Source organism: Homalodisca vitripennis, chromosome 4 (genome assembly GCF_021130785.1).
Source record: "Homalodisca vitripennis isolate AUS2020 chromosome 4, UT_GWSS_2.1, whole genome shotgun sequence".
In the NCBI taxonomy this organism is placed as follows: Eukaryota; Metazoa; Arthropoda; class Insecta; order Hemiptera; family Cicadellidae; genus Homalodisca; species Homalodisca vitripennis.
In genome coordinates this window covers 8,936,767-8,961,107 of record NC_060210.1, presented here as the reverse complement: position 1 = coordinate 8,961,107, position 24,341 = coordinate 8,936,767, and the positions used below count along the sequence as shown (strand labels likewise).

General features: G+C 34.1%; 1 protein-coding gene across 1 annotated transcript; it reads left to right on the top strand.

The window, feature by feature from the left end:
- Positions 1-875: 875 nt before the first annotated feature.
- On the top strand, positions 876-23,465 carry LOC124358942 (ABC transporter G family member 20-like). Its single transcript, XM_046811218.1, has 10 exons — positions 876-1,214; positions 2,818-2,945; positions 3,071-3,272; positions 9,274-9,451; positions 11,500-11,615; positions 11,858-11,928; positions 12,726-12,814; positions 12,969-13,145; positions 19,601-19,687; positions 21,780-23,465. The coding sequence occupies exons 1-10, from the start codon at positions 1,098-1,100 to the stop codon at positions 21,992-21,994; spliced, it is 1,380 nt and encodes a 459-aa protein (XP_046667174.1). The 5' UTR covers positions 876-1,097; the 3' UTR covers positions 21,995-23,465.
- Positions 23,466-24,341: the final 876 nt, after the last annotated feature.

The following is a 24,341-nucleotide window of genomic DNA, read 5'->3' as shown; positions in this document are numbered from 1 at the left end:
TGTTTAAAATCACTTAAGGTACAACATGGTTTTCAAATTTGTTGTAATAACGAAAATATGCACAATAAGAAAATATTGACTAGTTTACTCTAAGGTAAGAAAATGTAATACTTTTAATAATAAATATGATTTTGTACGCGAACACAGGATGTAGAGTTAGTAGGCTATACTAAATAATTCACTAAAATAGAACGTGTAGACTACCTACTTAAATAGTTTAAAAAGAAGAACGCAAACAATAAACAACATATGATGCCGGCTCGTAGACCGCACCGTGCCCGTCAAAATTCAAACTAAAACATATCGGTGACGGTGCGGGCACGGTTGCGGCCACGACGGTCTGGTGTCGGTGCGGGACATGTGTGGACTTGCAGGTTAAAAACTGCGCTGCAATTCTTTCACCGTTATGAAGGCCAGCATACGGCCGACTGACGTGTCGGGGCGCGGTTGCGGTTATGTGTGTCCCAACCTTAAGTCAGGAATCACAACCACCACGTTTTATGTTAACTATAAAATATGAACTTAATAAAAAAAAAAAAAAAAAAAAAAAAAAAAAAAAAAAAAAAACTAAACACAACACTAATTATTAAAACTAAACTACATAATTCTGTTCACAATAGGTCTGCATTCGTCGACCAACCACCTACGACTAACCAGAGGCCAATAGCAAATGGCGGTCGTCACGGCAGGTACAAGATGGAGGTAAAAAGGAAGGGAACAGGAGCGCGCCCTTTTTTTATGATTGGTTCATGCTAGATGAACTTCTTAAAACCATACTGTGACTCCGCATTGGTTTTTTACAAATATCTAATTTGTTTGATACTTTTAGTTTTCTTTTTAGTTAATTTTTCAGAATAGGCAACCAAAGCGGGCCTAATCTCTACTGATGGTTTGTATCACAAAAAGATGGCAAATGTCCGGAATAAATCCTGTTTCCTTTGCAATCAAATTTATAATAAACGAATTGCGTGTACGCTGTGAAATTACAAAAATTTCTTCTTATAAATCACAAAAGGAAGAAAAATATTCGTGTGGCTTTGCTAATATTAGCATACTGTTCTAATAAGTTTTGGAAAGAGGAGAAGACTTATTTACCGATGTTACAGGACATAGAAGGTGGGCATGTGAATGAAGCCTACGACAACACATCTGAGATCAGTGGAGAGTTCGGGGACAACGTGAGCCTGTCGTCCAGACTACCCGTAGCGGCCGACGTAAGTCAATACCATTACTTCTCCATCTCAGTCAATATTGTTGTATCCTTCCAGCCCAGCTGAAATGATGTAACCATGAGTTATTAATATAGCCCTAAAGGTGACGGACTATAAAGAGGTGTCCTCAATCAGCACAGTATCAGTTAATCAGTTGTTATTGAAAAGATTGCATCGACTATAAATATCAAATAATTAAAATAAAGTAAATTACAAAATCGGTTTAATTTGTCTGTGAATTGTAAAAAAAGTAGACCCGCTACATATTACAATTGTGTGTAGAGCAAAACAATTCCATTTGAGGGTGAATCCCCTTTTGATGTAAAAAAACTTACAGTACAGTAACTTACAGTTAAGTAAAACCTCTTTGTTGTAAAACTGCGCTTGTTTGAAAAAAAAAAAACAAATTTTACAGAAAAACAGGGATATGTAAAAGTTGTTATTTATGTAAAACAAAATATAGTAAAGTATCATCTTTTTAAGAATCGACTAATGAATTTTATTTTTAAATCTTCACCTTTTAAACGAAATACTCTGTTAAGTAATTTTTTATTATCAATTACTGTAGTACATAATATGTTTTACTCCTGTGCAAAAACAGGAGATGCTACACGCCCTCTATTCCTATTATAGTTATCGATATGTTTTTCAGCGGCAAGGTGTTATTTAATGAGTAAATAGTCCAGTAGATCAGTTTTTATACAATATATCAAGAGCAGCCACATTCCTATGTGACAGATCTGTGACATCTGCGGTCACCAGAAGGTTGTGACTTTTCAAGGTCAGAACTGGTAGTGTAGAGTAGGCACTGGTGATTGTTGATTGACATTTTCATTACAGTCCAAGGAACTTAGGCCAGTCCAGCAGTATAAATTAAATATTTAAACAAAAACTTTGAAGCCTTGTCAAATTGCTCTCAAGTATGTCTGTTTGTCGAAACCCAATTTTTAATACAAAAAAACATTTAAATCTGACCAAGCTGAACATCATCTTACTAAACATTTTAGCCCAACAGCTTTTAATTCAGGGTAAATTCGGTTGGAACTGTGATTGTAATGAATATCATAGTCTGATTTTGACGACGTTGGATATGAATGTAATCCTTCAGCTAAACTTGTAGGTTCCAATAATAAAAAAAAAATTTTCATGACAATAAATCGTAACATTTCAAACTAAATGTTTTGATCCAAAAATAAAAATTTTTAGATCATAGCATAGTTTTAATTATATTGTCTTTATTTTTGGCTATTACAACAATATAAAGGTTCATAAGGTATTAAAGTAAACATTAATAGTCCAGTACTTGTTTAACATACTATCTGTACAAAATATATCCTGTTCTGAACTAGAAGAAGTCTGACAAAGTTGTTTTTTCTCCACCGAATACAGGACAATCTGAGTTTAATGCAATAAATTGGTATCAAACTTTCTTATTGTGTTAAATTATTTATGGCACTCAAAGACTGTGTGGAGGAAATATAGCAGCTAGGTTTTATGATAAGGTTTTGTTCTTCTGCAATATTTAAAACTGTATATATTTACAGGGTGTCAATTGCTTGAAAGGTAAACTTTAAGTTAATCTCCACTTTTCTGGTGTTGTTGATAGCCCGTGGACCCGCTTCCTCCGGACGAAGAGGTGGAGTGGTCTCTGACTGACCTCTGTTCTGTTTACAAGAGCAACCACATGAAGGCTCTGATATGGAAGAATGCACTTTGGATGCTCAGAAACGTTGGGTAACTATTGCACTACATTAGATCTAGTCAGATTCAATATGCAACCAGCAAATTAATGTCTTGTACTGGCAAATGCAAATTTGTCATTGATGGAACAGCAGAACTTGATGCTGCTTGTGTTCTAGAATCATGATGTTCATCATCGGCCTCCCTGTGATGCAGATCGTCTTGTTCTGCCTTTCTATCGGCAAGGACCCTAGGGGCCTGGCACTTGCAGTGGTGAACAACGAAATCAACAACTCCATCTCCGACTGCTCACAGATCAACACTCCAGACCTCATCAGTTGCCAGTATCTCAAACAGCTGGAAATGAAAACCTTGAAGCTCGTAAGTCATATTTGTTATTAGTTTCAAAATATTATAAATGTGGTCAAATTTACTTTACCACAACATTCTATACAATTATGTTTACCATACAGTGTGATTTCGATAAAAGTGCGTATTTTTCAGGGTTGATACAGGATGCAAATTCAAATAGTTTCCAGTACACAATGGGTCGCAAATATTTCATTCCAAAGAAAACTGAGAATTTGTAAAACGCCTCCTTGTAAGAAAAACTTTATTCCCTTCATTATAATAAATACAATAACCACATAATGTGAACAAGAATGTAAATCAAAATTATTATTAAGTAAATGTTCTAAATTTATCCCGTTTGTGTCAATGCAAAACTGAGATTCGTAACAACGAACACACATTTTTTACATTTTTCACATTTTGTAAAGAGTCGCTGATTAGTAAAAAATATTTAACTAGTACATTTTCTGCTGGGATTCTGAAGGATCTCCTTAAAAACGCATGTGACATTTTCTTCGAAAGTGTTAAGCCCAGACATTTTAAGGTTGCTGGTATTGGCATAGCATTAAGATATTTAAACAAAAAACCAAGACATAGTTTCACATTCTTGTTAATTTGAAGTGGTTCTTTTTTATATTATAAGGAATAAAAACACATTTAGTTTCAGCCGCTTTGCGTTTTTCTGGACGAATCTTAAAGAAAACACTGCGTGTACTTACAAGAAGGCGTTTCAAAAATTCTCAATTTTCTCGGGAATGAAACATTTGCGACCCAATTTGTATTGGGGGAAAAATGATTACTCACATCCTCTATCAACCCTAAAAATGTGCACTTTTATCGAAATAACCCCGCAAATCTGAACATTTTACCTAATTAAAAATGCAACCCTTAGGCAGCTATATACCCTAGATATGATAATCTCGGAAATCATAACAAAGAAGCGACACAATTAAAGAACATATACGGAACAGAGTGACATAAGCAAGCTAATCATGAAAATGTCTACAATGAGATGACTTTTATCATCTAAGCTTTTGATAATTGAACTGTTACAAGACTAGATCTGGTCTTGATTGTTGTTACAGACAACCTCAGCAGACCCATCTAAAGTCATTTCCCTTTTCTGCTAGGCTGTATAACTCTCATATCTTTTATGAATGTGTACAACTGTAACCATTGCTCGTTTGTAACAAATCTTTGTAACGAACTTTTGTACAAGTATTGCATTGCAACTTACGGATCCGGTTACGATAACCTATCAATAAAACAGTTAATAACTTTAGTCCCAGAGTCTAACATAGAAACATATTACATTCAAATTAAGTTTAAAGTTACGACATACTTCGGGTCAATGTGAGAAGCTTCGCCGACAACATCCTATCCCGGAAAGTGACTCCCTATGACTCGATATTTACCATGTTTTATAGTTTTTTATAGAGGTTTGTAGAGGTGGAATTTCAAACCTATAAATTCAATAAGTCAAAAGATATCGTGTATACAGACGGGCACACAAAAATATAATCTGCCTTGTCCATCAGTTGTAGTGAGAGACTGCGCCATATACCTACTCAGGCAACTAAACTTCGTAATGTTAAGGTTGATACGAGATATTGTTATGAATAAGTTTTAAGGACACAAACGTTCATTATGAGCATTTGGTTTATGAACATTTTCCTTCGCAGGCAGGTGTTAATTTTATAAAATTTTATAAACAGATTGTCAAACAAAATTTAAAATGCCTCAACGCCCAAGGTGTTAAAAACTCGTATCAAACTCTGCCTGGCATCAAACACTTTCTAAAGTTTTTTTTTTTTTTTTTTTTTTTTTTTTTCCAAACCTAGATTTAAAAGGTTATAAATTTACTGCAACACTTCCTTGCCATAAACAGGAAAAACAGAATTCATTTGCGTCTGCAAAATCATGCAAATGAATAAAAACTGTATTAAACGTATATTGACTTTCGGGTAGCAGAAAATACTACCCAAGCACTACCCTAAGCAAACGCTACTATGTAAAGCGGAAAATCCTATATTGTCATAATCGTTTGCAGTTATGAGCTAAGTTCCAAATTTTTAAACTTTGGGTCTTTGTAATGGCAGTTTAAAATTGATAAAATAATTTTACTTACACGACAATGTAGTGTGATGATAGAAACTTTTTAATTACTGTACACATTCTACATTCTCAATCCATCTCATGTTTCATTAGTTATCCCAATCAACGCAACCAAAAACACAATAAGCCTGTCATGAAAATGACATTGCAGGTTAATATAAAATGTTCTGGCTTTGTATGAAACCAACCTATCCATCAAAATGACTTTATTATGTGTTGATAAGTTACTGGGAATCCTCCACAATATATTATGTTAACCTTCAAAGAGCACACTGGGATCCACTGGATCCCACATTAATTTCTTATTCACATTTCTCAGTATAAGTTCGTCGCGAGAATTGTTGTTGGTAAACATGTAAATTTAGTTGGCATCACTAGAATTCAAGTCCCACCAATGGCCGCCTTAGTTGCCAGCTGTCAGCTGAATAATAAACAACTTTATTTATCTTGGGGTCCAGTGGGCTCCTGTTTGCCGTTTAAGGTTGTGTTTTCCTCATTGCCTATATATGATTATGTTGGTTGTTATGTCTTTTTTGTGAAATAATTTACATCATTTTCCTTATTTACCAAAGATAATTTTTAGCTAATAGCCAATCAGAAAATTATACAATTATCACAAAACCAGTGCTTTGAATTATATAGTCTATAGTTTAAAGGTCAAATTTTGCCTATGCTTGCGATTTTGTGCAAGATTGGTCATAATTGCGAAAGAATACATACGTTCATACATTTTTTCAACATATAATAAAGTGTTAGCTACTACATAGTTTTGCATTTAATACTTTTTAAAACTTTAATACTTAATACTTTTTAAAAAACTCATACACATGGCTATTTTCAAACAGTTCACATTTTTCGTCCAAATTACAGTATTTTGCGAAAGCTAATTTATAATTGTTACATTTATTGTTTTTAACCAATATATTACAGCTGGCACACACTAATATTCTAAGGAAACAAACAAAACTTATATAAATGTAATTTATTTTTAAGCGTGTTTTTAAAATGGGGTCCAGTAGATCCCTGTGTGCCTGTTGAAGGAGAAAAATGTGCGCGTGCCTTTTGAAGGTTAACTAATTTGTTCATTCCGTGTTTTTTCGTATGCAAACATTATTGTTTTAACGTAATGTAACCCATGTAACCAGAATCGCTTTTTGACACATGTAAATCAAGACTCACGATCTAGACTTCACACAAATTACGTCATTTCGTTCAACACTATTCGTGCTGATCTGAAGCTGAAATCAGATTCCGTCCATCAGAAACTGATGGGAGAGACGTTGCTGAGCGCTCATCCAGGACAATCAGACAACTAGGGTGTACCATACATTATACTCATCCAATCGTCTGGACAATCAGACAACTAGGGTGTACCATACATTATATTCATCCAATCATCTGGACAATCAGACAACTAGGGTGTACCATACATTATACTCATCCAATCATCTGGACAATCAGACAACTAGGGTGTACCATACATTATACTCATCCAATCATCTGGACAATCAGACAACTAGGGTGTACCATACATTATACTCATCCAATCATCTGGACAATCAGACAACTAGGGTGTACCATACATTATACTCATCCAAACATCTGGAAAATAAGACAACTAGGATGTACCACGAATGATTAAAACTACCAGAAAATTTTATTGGAATTGATATCAAAGAATTATTCTCGTTTTGGCGGAGTATTTCGTTTAACTCCTATATTGTTGAGTTACTGACAGTCTTCAAGTAAGCGAATAGTCATCATGTGGTTACTGCAATTACTGCACAATGAGATCATCTATTATACGTAATTGCTGTCATCTAGTGAATAGAAAAATAGTCTATCGTAATTGTCCAGAGATATAGTAGTTGTCAGCTGGAATGTTTATAAATAATAATGGTTTGTACGTGATTAAATTTTATTATGATAAAATCTTTCTCTTCAACTCCTGCGCAAAGTAGTATATTACTTTATTTAATCCAAAAGTAAAGTTTACTTTATTTTCTAGACAATAAAGTAATTAGTTTTCCTAAAGAATCGGTAAAAAAAAAAAACAAATTCCCACGTTGGTTTGCTGCAGTCAAGTTTTGTATTTTTCTCGTTGCATCCAGGGGCTCGTTGCATCCAGTTTTGTCTCACTCCAGGGGCTGGAAAAAATGTTTATTTCTGTCTCTTCTCACGATATCTCTAACCTATAAACTCGAAATTTTACATGAAGTTTAATTTCTATAAAGGCAACATCGATTTCGGTAATGGTGCATATCATTGAGATTTGGAACATATTTACATTGGTCTTACGGACAATTATGATGTCAACAAGAAAATCGCAGAATGAATAAACAGTGTACAATCATACAACATTTATACATAGACAAGAATAAGTTATATGATGGTACATGCCCATATATAGGATTTGCATGAGCGTTATCACTCAATTCAATCACTCGGCACAGTTTCTATTTTGTCTGTCGGTGCTATGGAAACAAGTTTGAACAATTTTAAATTCTTTGGCTTTGTGGAATAGTACGTAAAAATGTACTTTTTACTTTTATTATCATCAAAAGTTGCAGTTATATTAACAAAACTATGTATGCGCAGGACCAAATAAGCTGAATCATAACGTAACTCTCGTTTCTGAAGCCTTTCAATCAGCAGTTATTAGATTATTAGTTGGTTGAACGTTAGCGAAGCCAATCACACGGGAGACTGGAAACATTTAATTTCTGTTGTTTGCCTGACCACACGATATATCTAAGGACTTACAGACCTAAAATATTATTACTAGTTTCATTTCTATATATTATGCAAGATTGAGTTCAATAATGGTACATATGATTTTGCTAAGCATTAGCGAGTATTGATCTTCTCGTAACCATGATGGCAACGAGATAAGTTATTATACGTAATTGTTGTCATCTCTTGAATATAAAAATAATCTAAGCAATTGAAATTGTTCATTATGATGAATAGTTGCCAGATGGAATAATGTAGAAATAAAAATACTTTGTAGCGATTTGTGCTGTATGCGATTAATATTTTATTACGATAAAACATTTCTCGCCTACGGAGTAGTATTTTACTCCCTTTAACCCAGGAGATATTTTCAGTTTTATTTCTATATAGGTAACACTGAGTTCGATATTGATGCATGTCACTCCAAGGGATTTGGCTTAGCGTCAGCGAATATATTTACATTGGTTACCCATAAGAACCATGTTGAAAATGGTAACGAGAAAATCGCTGAATAAATAAAGTTTTAAACTAACTGAGAACATTTATATCAAGACATTTTTACATGTATAACACTTGATTTCTTTATACACTTGTTTGCATGCAACCTGAGCGAAGCCTGTTACGCTACTCGTAGATAAACCACTCGCAAAGAAACCTGCGCAAAAGCAAATAGCTGAGCAGCCACGCGCAGGAGTGACCCCCCTCCGGTGGTGGGGAGTGGGACAAACATCTCCTCGTCTCTGATTTATCAGCTGTGTGGATCGTGTCTCACTCTTGCCATTTTGTTTACACTGCAGATACTTACCTATTCTATAATTATATTGTATTTTTGTGTGTAGGTTTATACAAGCGTAAAATATTAAATGAACAGACTAATGTAGCCATAGACGTACCCAGGAAGCTTGCATTTTGGTGTGAGGTTAGCTGCAGTGGCAGCGGACAGGTATAGGATAGAGCAAGCAGGTGAGTGCCGAGCAGTGGTGGGGATACTGGGAGAGTGCGGCATCACAGCGACGGAGGGGTATATTACCACCAATGATTACATAGTATTATACTATGTAATCATTGGTTACCACCCTGCGTGAACTAAAATCGTCCAGTGTCGTTTTATAAGCGGTTTACCTACAGTAACAGGGCTGATTGTAAACCACGACCTCCTCAAACTGCAGTGTTAATGTTGTAGAAATACTTCGGCAACTATGAAGAGGCGGTAGAATCTGTACACGACGGCCACACGTGGGGAGTACTGGAGTTCCCACAGGAATACTCCTCCAGCCTCATCACAAGACTCAACGATAGCAGCGGCACAAACGATGCAATCCTCAACCAAAGTGAAGTCAACATCAACTTGGATATGTCCAGTAAGTAGGATGGTTTACAAAATAATAGGTTTATAAAGTAGTTAACCCTAGATATCTAAACTCAACACTTAGTACGTAAAATACCACCAACTATATTTTTGTGTGTGGTAAAACTGTTTTATTAAACAAACAGCATGTTATGCCGTAAGCTAAATAAAAAACAGAGACGACTATGAAATATTTTTTTAAAATCGTATTTTTTTAAAAATACTAGCAGTTACTCGGCTTCGCACGGAATTTCGTAGGTGTTGCACCTGTATGACTACTACTGGTTCGAGCGAATTATATTTCCGACGCTCCACGATCAAGAAAACACGTCAAAAGATTCATAATTATGGTAATTTTAATTTACTTCGTTCTTTGTATGTTTCGTTTCATAGTTGATTTTGATTTGTTTCCCGATCAAGAAAATATATTTCACAGATCAGAGAAGCCTACTTCTGTCAAAAGGGAACTAAATCGGTTTTATTCAGTGTTTAAATTCATAATAAAAGTTTTTTTAAATTGTTTGGAACATGATTCGGTCCAGCGAAATTTCATCTAGCATAGTTCTTGTGGCCTACTTCAAAGGGAGTCTTCGTAGTCAAATTCTGACATTGTGTTTTAGATCATTATATAAGGTAGATCAATATTTACCTAATCGCTGAGACCTAATGCATGTGACAGACATTGGTTACTTCCTAGAACATTTAGTTGTTACAAAACAAACTGATAATAATAAACAATGTTTACACAGAACAGTTTATTACATTTGACAGGCCCATTCAACTAATATTACACAACTTTAGAGACCAAAATGGGGGTTTTCGCTGTTTAAAGACCAGTGGGGCGTAGCCCGAGGAGATAAGAGTAAGCCTGTATTCATCCCAGGAACCGTAACAGTGTCCATGTAAAGTTTCAGTACAATCGGTTGAGTAGTGTACGCGTGAGAACAAAACAAACAAAGGCACTTTTGCATGTCTAGGTACATCATACAAGATAATCAGTATGTCACACGAAGATATTGGTCGTTCGAAGGAACAATAGTTATAATAAAGTGGATACATTTTTTATTAGGTTAAATAAATAAACTGTATTGTTACAAATATAATTGGATGGAAACTTTTTTAAGCAAATACAAATGAAAGTTTTACTTTGAAATCAATCGGTAACAACGATAAACAAATTATTCGTACGCTCTTAAAAATCATGGTATCCTCAGAAAATTCCTCAATGCTCACCATTCCGCATCTGCGAGCATGGGAGAGATTATACTCACCACTCTTGATAATATATTAGAAAATAAGTTTATACATTTTTAAAAGGAACGCTCTTAAATGAGCATGTTATAGAAGCCAACTGTGTCTCTTCGTAGGACAACACTGTACCTGTATATATACCGTATATATAATTTAGTTCTTACAGTTACCCCAGTATTATAAGGACTATCTTCTACATCTTTCGGTCCAAACCTAGTAAAACCATTGCTAATAATACATTATGTGATATATCAGATTCACTGTGGCGATCTATATTTAGTGAAGAGAATCCAAACTTTTGTTTTAACACTTTAAAACCAAACATTTAGTAATCATATAATATTGCTAAACCATTAAAGCTTTCTCGTAATTGCCTGCTTTGTTTTTCATTTATTTTTATTTTATAACACTAACATTTATTGTAAATTTAAAATGTCTTATAATACTTATAATTTTGATGTTTTCGCTTTTGCATTCTGTTTTATTCGCTCATTTAGTTGAAAAAAATCTTATAATTTTCAAATAGTTTTATTCTTTATAGTTACATATTAAAAATGTAAATGTCATTCAAACATGTTTTGTGGTGGAAGGTTAATCAATGTCGTGCTTCTTGATCTGATTTTTCAGCCTTATTGGTTGTCTAAAACCAACTTCGCTCAACTTAGACTTTAAGTCCGATATCGCTTGAAAAGGAAATGATCTCTAGAAATTTACTCCGAGTAAAAATAAATTGGCGTCTAAAGAAATTGAATCAGGAATATTTGTCTGCAAAATATATTTGATGAAAGACTATTTTAACTTTATTTTCAGATCAACAAATTTCTTTTATGCTGAGGCGAGATCTGTACACCGCTTACGAAGAATTGGGACATGTGTACGCTGAAAAATTCGGCCTCAATCCGGAATTGCTGAAAATTCCAATCAGGGTAATTATTATATTTAATTATTTTAAAATCTGTTTCTATTCATACAAAAAAGACTAGAGGCCAATAAACTTTGGTACATTTTACGAAAGAGCAATATGCATGCACAGAAAATAATATAACTTACAGGCCATGTTGTAGAAGTGTTTTATTTTAAGTTTTATCTGTATCGTCTTTTAAAAATCCTTGCCTTGAATATCCTGATTGGTATCCATGATGATTAAATGTATTAAACATTGTTTCAGTTCAACAAACCTGTGTATGGGCCGCCTATTCCAAATTTCACAGACTTTGCCGCACCAGGAGTCATGTTAACGTAAGTAGGCTTATAAACTACTCGTACTAATTACTTGTACTGAATAGGTATTTGAAAGACGCATGATCTAAGACGTCGGACTTAAATTCTGGATTAGAGATACGATCGTATAAAACACCCAAAATCTGGCTGCACCCGACCATACAGTTTATTTATTAGTAATGATCATCTTCAACTGTGCCTACCAAATGCAATGCAAATTTGACGTCTACCAAGGTTAATATGGTTAATAAGTAACGGACAAAATTTGCTAGTATTGCGCGATCGTTTTTCCATCAATGGTAGTTCCTAGAATTGAACACCGGATCGAGCTCTAAACAATGTTCTAGTGAACGTTCTTTGAGCGTGTTTTTTTGTTTTTTGTGTGGTAACTACACTGTGCCAGTACCCTAATTGTACTTTAAAACCCTTCGTGATGATCTATAATTTTGGGCAGTGGATGAAATGTAACAACTAGTATGTACAATCTTCTACTTTGTAAGAAGAGTTTAAGCCAAACTAATACTTTCAGCATAATACAACCTTAGCAACCAAAGCTCAAAAATATTGAAATACCATTCAAATATAAACCGGATTTTTTTGTGCCGCGGCTGAGTTTAGTACTGTGGTCAGTTTAGTTTTGCCAAAAGATTGATTGAGTTATTAGGAGAGAGACCTTATTATTTTCTAATTGATATAGTACAATTTATGCTGTACGCAGACAATTGTTCATAGTCTTGTGTTTGAGATTTAACTAAGGATACATTTTATCATTGCCTTTTTCGTGTAAATAAATATAACTGTTTGAAACTTTTCAGGATCATATTCTTCCTGGCAGTGGCTCTGACATCGGGCGCCATGTTAGTTGAACGAAATGAAGGAATAATGGAAAGAGGCTTAGTCTCAGGTAAAGCATACAACACAAATTAATTGCAATCTCACTCTCACGTCTATAGTTTCAACTAGCTTATATGGCAGGAATTATGTACTTACAACTTTTCATTGCTTTTCCAAATGATCTGTATATCAATATTGTAATACCGGTGTGGCTTGTGTTGCAGGTATAACAGGAGTGGAGATTTTGACAGCCCACGTGATCACGCAGTTTCTGGTGATGTTGGGGCAGTCTGTGATGGTCGTTGGATTCACCTTGTTCGTCTTTGACGTCACGAATCATGGTGACGTCATTTGGGTTCTGGTGTTGGTCGTTCTAGACGGCATGTGCGGCATGACTTTCGGTAGGATTTCTTCGTCTTGTGTTGAGTAAAAGCTTCTGTAGACCAGTGACATTTAATTGGTAATATTTCAAGGAAACGTTAAAAACTTTTAGTGCTAAGCGTGATGAAATACGTTGTTTATTTTAAAGATCTTACTTTTAACTCTCTTAAAAAAAAAAACTTACAACCTTCAAAGCTATGGTCTACGTTCAGTAGCCTACATGAAATACAATGCAATTGGATGAATTCAAGAACACTTTGCATTCCTTACAAATTTATCCACTAATAGTGCTATCGTAGATATTTTTTGTCCTTACCATTATATTTAAAAATGATGGTACATTACATCACTGAGAAGTTATATACGATGTGGAATAAATCAAGTTATTTAGTTCTCACCGTGTGGAAAAATTGCTAACACAATTCAAATCTTAGAATACATTTCGGACTCACTGTATAAAAACATTTTCAGTTCGGCTGCACGCCAAATAACGGTTTATACTAAAGAAAATGTGGAACGTAGAAATCTCAGTAGAAAACTGTCCACAGCGCAATCCGACGGCAGATTTATGAACTACAACGGTCCACAGCGCATCACTAGGGAATTATGTTGATTACTCCTGGTTTCTAACGTTAATGAGACGTCCTATACAAAAAACCACAAGAGAGTGCAGTTGAGGGAGGAAAGCCTATTTTGCCCGTGACCTTGGACGGCCAACGAGAACTGAGCGACGTTGCCAAACTTGTTCCCCGCTGTAACCACAAGCCGCGCGAGTCCAGCGTTCTTAAAATACTAAGGCCTCGTACACATGGACGCGACATGCCGCGCGACTTGAGCCGCGCGACGTGCTGCGCGACTCAACATACCGTAGATTAAATGGAAGCGTACACATGCGGTCGCCTATTCGGTAATGACGATCGGCTCGTCGCGCGACTCTAGGTTTCCGCGTCAACCGCTAGGTTGCAGCGCGGCTCGAGTTCTATTGTTCCATACGGAAACGTACACATGCCCTCAGTCCTGTCGCGCGACCTGAAAGACGAAATTGGAGTACAGCAAAGTTTTGATACCGAGCTTTTTCATTGATGAAGTTGAAAAAAAAACGGCGTGCCATTTGGGACTTTGTGAGAGTGAAGATTACAAAAAATCGGGTGTTGAAAAGGTCGGCCTGGGTAGAGTTAGTGGACTTGTTTTTTGAGAAGGATGCTACAGTGGAACAGAAAAGATTTACGGTAAGTGGTTTTTAGTTAACCCTGGAGAGTGGATATAATGTATTGATTTGGCGTTTCTTTTCACTCATATATTGTTAAATAAACTCATATATTGTTGTTAAATCATCACTTTTGATGATTATTATAATGATTATTCGTACATTGGTTAATAGGTCTGGACAACACACAGAACACATCTAAACCTTTTAAACCCCATAATGTTTCAGTTACAAACTGGTTAACGTTTTTTTATTTTGAATAAACTCTGCATTCTATCCCTAAACTTAATTTAAAATTGGTCTAAGCTATAAAGAAAATAATGTTATGAGGAATACAAATGTATTTATGTATGTAATTTTTCTTATTAAAACTGTAAATAAAGGTTTAGCACATCAAAGGATTCACGAAAAAAAAGATAATAGAACAACAATAATTATTGTAATCTAAAATTAAAAGGTCTACAGGTTTGATTATATAATGGCAATTAACAACATCACAAAGCCAATTCGTGTAATAGGTAACGGGCGCGGGTGAAACTATACATAATTATGGCTCAAAACAATGTATCCTATTTTAGTTGCAACCATCATTTTTACTCCAAGGGTGACATCTATATAACGTATGATTCACAATTATTTTTTTACACTACAGGTCATTTACACCATTTTGTCTTGCCATGGTAGTCTTCCCTCAGTGATGAAGTAATGACGAAATCTATTCCTTACTTCTTTCGCGTATGTGTTTGGGCGTTGTACTACGTTTTTCCACATTGACAAACGGTGCTGCATACAAGGTATCTTCGTATCTACAACCATCTCGCTGACGAACAATTAGTTTGTGTAGCATACAACACGCCAAAATAATGTTTTTCCTGCAAAGTCTACGTTCACATTATAGGCCTATGGAAAATTCGCCATTTGTTTGCTAAAATTCCAAAGTGCATTCTATGTACCTTTCTTCTAGCCCTGAAAGTCGGTAGTTGAATATTCGCTTGAGTGTTCTAACATTCTTTCCAACGTATGGGCGCATGATGTTTTTTGCTGAGACAAGGCATCGTCACCAACCAATACATATGGTAGAGGGTTGCGTCTCTATTTGAAATTGGTTTCGGATCAGGAATATCAACTTGTTTTGTATAAGCTTTTTTGTAAAATGTGGATTCTTGAAAAATAGAAGAATCATTACTTTTTCCGTAGGCTCCAACATCAACAAACAAGAAACTATAGTTTGCATCGCAAACAGCTCAGCTAGCAGGATCATTGAGAAATAGTGTTTGTATTTGTTAGAAAAGTGACCCCGTATGTTCAGGTTGCTGTAGTCTAATGTGTTTACAGTCTACAGCTCCAAGACAGTTAGGGAAATTTTGGCATAGCGGAGAAATTCGTCACTTACTTCTTTCCACTTCTCTTCTGTGGTTGTTGGTATGCAAATACATTTGAGTTTTGTTCCAGATTACAGCACATACTTGCTTGACCACGCTGCATACTGTAGACTTTCCCAATCTATAGTGTGTAGTGCAGTTCAACGAAAGAACATCCAGTAGCTAAATACCTGAAAATAAACACACTCTCGCATTAGTAAAGAAATGTTTCTAAACAATTATGTTAGTGTATGTGTTTTTTTTTTAGGTGCTTCACTTCAAAAAAGATGGAAGGAATTTGAGAGACAGTTTTGCAAGGGAGCTGAGAAAGAAAAAGACGACTAAGTCAGGGTCAGCAGCAGTAAAAAGCACACCTTACATATATTTTCAAAGATTGATGTTTTTGGAAAACACCATGCGAAATAAGGAAACTCAAAGTAGCATCGAGGAAGATGAAACCACCGTCTTGCAAGATGTTAGATGAACGATCAGACAATGAAGATTTGACCATGCTCAACCGACCTCTTAGCAGTGGAATTAAAAGACCTAAAATGAACCCTGTGGACAAGCACTTCTCTGATATCTTGACCAATGAGCATTTCCTTGAGAGAAAGTCAGACGTTGCCAGAAAGTGATGATGAAGATAAGCTTTTTTGCTTGTCCTTGTATAAAGAACTAAAAAGAGAACCACAGCATGTAAGGATAGGACTAAGACACAACTACTAGAAGTAATTCACGTGCACAAGACATTCACACACAACCACAAGCATACGACCTCCTACTCCACATAACCCACCCTACAACCGCAATCCGTACAGCCAAGGTCCATCAACGACAGATATGCCCTACAACGTATCAGCACACAACTTTATGAACCCTCATGTACCAGTCTCCCATAACTTCAACGAACCACATCTCACACAACTACATCACCTAACAGACAGTGTCATGTCACAGGAAAGTTTAATGGAACTGTACGAGTAATGTCAACTACAACACACGTGTTATAGACTTTTCATTTAGTGTGACTATTTCTTCTTTATTTACATTATCATACATTTTACATATCTCATTTGTTAATTAATTAAAATTCCTAATAAATACACTTACCTCAATGTAATCCACTAGCTTTTCTTCAGTGAAACACAGTCCCACACAAAGTTTGTGGAAGGTTTTAAATCATCCCTCAACAATATTAAGAAGGCCATCAAAATTGATTCAACTGACATTCTAAAATAATTAAAAAACTTTTCTCGGGAAATTCCTCAGCTTCGGATACAGAGTAAAAAAAGCACCATGACTAAATCTAATCTTTCAAAATTGGATGCACCACCCACTTTTGTCTTTGTCTTCGTCTTCCGTGACTTGTAACGTCGATACAAAATGTAAAGGACATACTGCCTCTTCAACGTCCATTTCAGTTTCTGATCATTGTTGTAATATTTTCCTCGCCAGCGCGACGAACACGTCACCATTGCAGCGCCCATGTGTACGGACTATAGCTTATCTTGTTCGCGCGGTCACGTCGCGCGCGCGTGTCGCGCTCATGTGTACGTGCGCCCTAACCGTTACGCTCGAAAGAAATGTTAGAGCTGTCTTGAATTAATTAACTAACGTATTACAAAATGTAATTTTAAGGTCATTTTATAAAAAAAAGTACATTTCTGTAGCTTATTTCGCGGAATGTTGAGTTAAATGGATTTGAAATAAAATTATTGTATTTATTATTACTCATATACGCAAGATCGTAGATTAAAATCTTTAGCCGAAATATAAATTAAAAAAGAAAACATAAAAATACCGCAAAAAAAAAACGTTAATTTCCCGTATTTAACAGTTAGATAATGCCATTATCACTGATATATAATAAGGCATTACATGTTTTGCATAGTATAAAATCATGTTATGTTAAATGGATTTTCAATTTGGTAAGAAAGTTATCAAATACAACTGAAAATATAATATATTTCATATTATTTAAAATGTATAATATATTCATAAAGAACATATTATGTTCTTTTCCATAAAATATACTTATTCATTACATAACGGTGGGGAATTGTTGCCGCAACGGTTTTGTTACGCACTTCGGTTCTCATAAATTTTATAACCATTTGAAAGCATTTTTCCAACCTGGCTATTAATTAGTCTTGAAGCATCTGTGTTATGTAAAATTGTTTTTCACACGTGGTGATTTAAATATTTAAACTGGCCATAGTTGAAAAATCATTCAGCACAAGTATTTTTATAATATGAATGCACTTTCTTATAAAATTCTTATAAGTTTTTAAAATAGTAGGCCCTAAAAGTTATTTAGTGGAAAATTTGATTATTTCATAATTTAAAAATATAATTGTTCGATAATTTTAAAATTGATTATATTGTTAAATTTTTTAAATTATTTTAATCAAGCAACACGGTCATGCAGTGTCCAATATAAGCAACATGTATACTAATTTTGTGTGTGTTTAGTAATCGTTTTAAAATCACTGAAAAGATTGTTGTATGGTATGGAAATAAGCAAGTACTTTACTCTGACTAACTGACGGAACGATTTGTTTGTTTTAATCGATAGTTAGTTTGTAATAACATTAATAAACTATACAACTAAATTTAAATATATAATATAGCAAACTGTCAACGCATTTTAAATATTGTTTTTTTCAATTATACTGATAAGTTTTAAAATGTTCAGTATCAGTGTTAGTTGTGATAGCGCAGCAGTTTATCAGCCACAATGCGCCAGCCGTGCCGGGCGCAGCGCAGTTGTGTGGCAACGTCGCGCAGAGCCAGTCCATTCTATTGGTCGCCGCCAACTGCACTCTCTGGTGGTTCCTTGTATAGTTAAGATTGTCTGTGATTTGTACTATGTGGGCGCCTTCCATTCTTAAAATATTTTAGTTGGTTAAGTGATACTAACTAGAACTGTAAAGAACCTTTAAAGTAATATATCTAATAGCAGTTACCCGCGGCTTCGCAAGCAATTTCGTACACTTTGCACGTGTATGAGCACATTTTCCAAGTTCGAGTGACATATTTACGACTCCAATGTCGAGTTTGTCTTTTTGCCACGAACAAGAAAATATATTAAAAATTTATATTAATAACCATTGTAATTTATTTCGGTCTTAGTATTTTTGTTCCATAGTTGATTTTGCTTTATTTTCCCGATCAAGAAAATATATAGACATAGACAGATCTGAGCACTCTCCTTCTGTCTTTAACTTATGGTAAACGTTAGTAGGCTAGTAACTTTGTCTTTGTTGTCTGTATTGAAGTACTGAGCAAGCGTTAGATACCTATTATTTACTAAAACTTGCAGTTAAATTTTTACTGAACTTTTAATTTTCTTATCTGGCTATTTTCTCACTGAATGTTCAAGAGTGCTTGCAGACACTGTTGACTAATAAGAAGTGTTGTTAGTAGCGTATTCTAAGCTTTCACACTATAAATGTAAATAAATTGAAAACAGTGGTGAAATTAACTAAACATAATGGCTGTTCTGTCATTAAAACATAAGTTTACATAGAATATTTTGTAGCATTTAACAGGCAATTTCAATTAATAATATTTGTTTGCTCTGATGCAAATTTAGAGATGTAATTTTTCGCTACTAACGAGACCAATAGCCCGGAGAGATTTTCCAATGAAGAATAAGCCTAACCAGGGAAATTAAGAATATCCCTATACATTTCTCTACAATCGGTTGAATATTTTAAACGTGAAAGTGTAAGAAATAGTCACTTTCGAATTTATAATAATATGAGGATTAGAATTAACTACATTTTAAATGTCACTTGGAATGGAAACTGGTTTTATGCTAAAAGCAAAAGTAGCAACTTCTACATATTCCTAAAACGAAGTAATATACTATTTGTTAATTGCTCATAAAACTGTTCTTGCCTAGGTTTTGTCGTATCCTGCGTGACCGATAGTGAAAGGAACGCCACCTACTTGGCGCTGGGCAGTTTCCTACCGTTTGTTATGCTGTGTGGTGAGTTATTATGAATAGCATTTCACAGTGCATAAAGGGTAATTTTGTGTCAAACCGGAAATATTTTATTTTACCCTTACCACTTGATTCGCCATAGCCGTTTCAATTTGTTCATAGAATGAGTTTCCTGAGTTACAAAGATCAATCTTTGTGCTTAGCAACATTACTATGACGTTTATACAGAATAGACTTAATTTAATACCATATCTGCGTTAAAAACTCAGATGTGTTTTGTCGAAAACTCACAATTAATAGTAGTATGTTATTGTACGGGTAGGGTACGATAAGCGGACCCGGTTTTTTTATATCGAAATTGGTAAACGATATTACTTAATCTTAACCATCGATATAATCAATTGATACTGATTAATATTATTTTGAACAATTAATTGAATAATCCAAATCAACAGCTGTAAACACTTTCAAATAATACACGTAAGGGTAATATTATATCAATTTTACATAAGTAACATTTGATTATTAAAAATAGCAGTCAATTTTAGAAAACTACACAACATTGCTTTGAAAGATGATAAGACATATTTTTCGTGACTTCAACATGTTGGACTCGAACCGAAAAACCCATTATATGAAATTTGTGGGAAAGAAACAACTATGTGAGAGGGGCAAATATAGTCGCCTTCAGTTTTCCTAATTTTGGTTAAAATAATTTGTTTCATCACTGTAAATATTAAATTCATATTTTAATTTAAGACATGATTGTTATTAAGGTCTAAAGATACCTTTATATCGATTGATAGACTAGGATTTGAGATGCGAATATTAGATTGTGAAGAATATAATTACTTTAATTCGATATAAAAAACCAGGTCCGCTTATCGTACCCCACCCTTATTGTACTCTTTTGAAAGCAACCCCAAAGAATAATAGCTAACTACAGATCAAGGCAGGGCACTAATAATACAGAGACTAATAAAACTTGATGGCATTTGAATAGGTCAAAAAACATACTGCATCGTACAATGTATTTTTTTGAGGGACTATATTTATAACAAAACCTTAAAATTGAAGTTCAGTAGTTTCTGGAAGAGAATCACCATTCATAACAGAGTTCTTAACACAAGTCTATATATTATCAGTGTTTCGTTTTTGATAATTTAATGTTTAAGTTATGCAACTTTAAGCTTGCAAATATGTGTGTTGTCTTTATTTTAAAGCACCTGGGTTCGATTCTGGTAATGCTAAGATTTTCTATTTTTATCAACTCAATGGCAATTTTATTTTAAGCACTTTTACAGAGTGTTCAGTAAAAGTGTTCTAATATTTTGGATTTTGTTCTACACATAAAACTGAGCAAAAAAGGTTCATATGAAGGTATGTCCTAAAACCTTTAGTTTTCCGTCTATCTGTCTTTAAGTGTTTTTTATTTAAAAAATATATCTTTTGAACCAGTTGAGATAAACTTATGAAACTTGAGAATTGTATCGACTTTTGGCAGGCCTTTTTTAAAATCAAATATCAGAATCCTTTTATCCGTTTCAAAATGGCGTCTGTGTAAACTGTTTAAAATCAAATAACAACAAAAAACTGTATAGTTACAAAAATGCATAGGATACCAAATATTTAGGCATTTTTATACCAATTCCAACTGTACATTTTTCAAAGTAATCTATCAACGCATAAGCGAGTACGATCACTTTATAGTCATGCTTGCACAAGCCGGGAGCAACTAAGATTTTGTCTTTTGATAGGCATCAGCTGGTTTAAGTAGGTCATACAAGTTTTACAAAATATCAATTATTTTGAAATTTTATCACAATTCCAACCGTACCAATCATGTCATAATTGAGAGTTATCAGTTTTTTGTTGCTCCTGGATTGTGCAAGCGTATCTTTAAAGTACCCGTGTTTTAAAGTGATAAAGATACAAAACATAAAATAAGTTCGGATAAGTATATGGCCGTTACTTAAAGAATAAATTTCAGTTGAGATGTTTCATTTACTGTTCTACCTGAAATAAAAACACGTGTATTTCAAATAAAGTTTCAATTAGTTACTGTGCAGGTGTACAGTAGATACTTAACCCCATCTAGGATTGTATGATTATTAAATTTTACACTTTATGTTCTCAGGAATAATCTGGCCGGTGCAAGGCATGCACACCATCTTGAGAACCATAAGTTGGTTCCTACCCCTGACTTTATCCACGGAGTCGCTACGGACGATATTGGCCAAGGGCTGGGCCATACACAGCCCTACAGTATTCGCCGGATACATATCCATGGGGTTATGGATCATTATCTTTATGGTATCCAGTATCCTGCTCATCAAGTTCAAGAAGGGCTAGTCTACGTCAACCTGCTCCACTTTGTAGTACTGTTGTAAACTGTTGTATTAGTTATAGTTTTTTTTTTAAATTAAGCGCTTGTTATCTTTATACTACTTGTATATATAATAATTAGATACTATAAATCCCCTGCATATAGTATTAAATTTAAGCAAATATTATTTGGCCGAGTTTCATTTTTATTTTACAAAATTCATAGTGATATAAAACCATAGCAACTTGTGACCTGATATTGAAATAAGGCCTACAATTCATTCTTATCGTATTATACTCAACCTCAATAATTATACTCAATTATTTCAATTTATTACGGCATATGGACAGTTGTTTGCTAATAAATTGTGTCAAACAACTATGCTTGTAAAAGTAGCAAACTTTTGAAGTTAAAATTTTATCCATGTTACTAACTCTTTACAAAAATTCTACGCGGATTAAATTTTCCTCAAAGATTAAAAATAACATTTTCCATCCAGTTAATATATGTCATAAAACTGTGGTGTTATCAAGCGTGGTATGAATTATGACCTATAACTTATACTGTTTTAAACTGCGGTATAGAGTTAGGGCCTATAACTTATACTGTTTTAACTGCGGTATAGAGTTAGGGCCTATAACTTATACTGTTTTAACTGCGGTATAGAGTTAGGGCCTATAACTTATACTGTTTTAACTGCGGTATATTTCTCTTCAACTTTGTTTTCTGACGGACCAGTACTTAATTAGGTAACAGAACAAATTCGTGAGTGAAATGTTACTAGTATGTCCATTCAGCCTGAAAATTTTGGTTTTGATTACCTGCAACGCAAGAAGTTCCCAAGGTGTAAAATGTATTTTCTGAGAGTATTTTGGCGAAGTGACATTTCAGTATTTGTTATAATTTATATCTTTAAACCAAAGAAGACAAGCTAAAAAGATTAATAACCTGAAAATTATAAAGTTCTATTTATATGCTTGGATGGAATTAATATATCATTATATAATTTGCTGCAGAATGTAGTCTTACGTTTAAAAACAATATTAAATATATGTCATATGTTTTCTTGTACTCATCGCAGCCAAATATTTGTTAAAACTATTAGATTCCTGGAAATTTCGATTCACATGTTGACTGAAATTAGCTCTGAACATCGAGGCCAAAAAATTTATACACGAAATGTTGTACATTAATATTAATTAGAAATTCTATGTTGCAATGGATAGTCTTTTGAATGTCTGATTTAATATGAAGTTAACACTCTAGTGAAAACAGTACAAGATTTAATAAAATGCAAAATTACCATGCAAAGTTGTAAAACTGTAATTAACTCTAGCCTGAATCTGTATAGCTTTAGCCAAGTGTTTGTTTTTTAAATAACTAAAGAATGACCACTTGTTGGAAGTATATTTATTTTCTAAAACTTGTATCATGTGATGTAAATATGTGTTATGTTAAGATAAGTTCTTATATTAAAATAAATATTATGATCATTTATCTGAAAACACTTCTTTCTACCTTCACCCTGATGGTAAATGTAGTGTTAAGGTATATTAAATTATTGAAATATTTTGATTACTGAAGATAGCTCTCCGCAGTGAGGTCGAAGTGTTTCAAGAATTTAATTAATTGTTTATACAATGTTACAACACGGTATGATCCAAAAACTTAGAACTTAATATTGGTCATTTATAAAGTCCAGAACTAAGACTATGATATTTGTTTTTATTACATTTTACCATCTACAAATCACTATTGGCAAGTGCAAGGGTTAATTAGGTACATAATCCGATAAAAATATTCTATTTATCTTCATAATGGATGAGGGTAAGGGTGTCAACTACTTTTACTAAAAATTAACGTGCTACTTGGCCTAATTGTAAAATTATCGGTCTCCATAAATAACAGAGTAGGTGAATAATGTCTTTGTTTGTTAAGAGATGCTCTGGTTATTGATTTATGAATAACATTTAAAGGTTCTAATACAGTCTTATAAACCCCTACCCATGCAATGATACCGTATTGTAAAACGGACTGTACATAGCCAAAGTAAACTGTTTTAACTCTTTATAATTTAGCCCGAATATGTGGATTAATTTTCTTAATTTGAACTTTGCTCCAGTGCGTAATGCGATCGGCTTATGACCACCAATAGCTATTTAGCTTTTATTCATAAGCCTTTGCTTTTGGTGCGAATCAAGCAATTTTATTTAACTAACTGAAATTTTATAATACTGTCCTCAAAATTATAATACTGAGTATTAATCCGAAACCTCCAGTAGAATTCTCAATCTATTAGGTCTATATGGGACGAATTTTAACACAAAACAATTGTTCTGTTACTAGAAACGTGGTTTATTTCCTAATGAATAT

What these genes read in the sequence shown, in the direction of transcription:
- LOC124358942 (XM_046811218.1), top strand. Translation starts at nt 1,098, where the DNA reads ATGTTACAGGACATAGAAGGTGGGCATGTGAATGAAGCCTACGACAAC. An exon ending in AAATGAAAACCTTGAAGCTC is followed by an intron (nt 3,273 to 9,273) that starts GTAAGTCATATT and finishes TTAATGTTGTAG; the next exon opens with AAATACTTCGGCAACTATGA. An exon ending in CATCAACTTGGATATGTCCA is followed by an intron (nt 9,452 to 11,499) that starts GTAAGTAGGATG and finishes CTTTATTTTCAG; the next exon opens with ATCAACAAATTTCTTTTATG.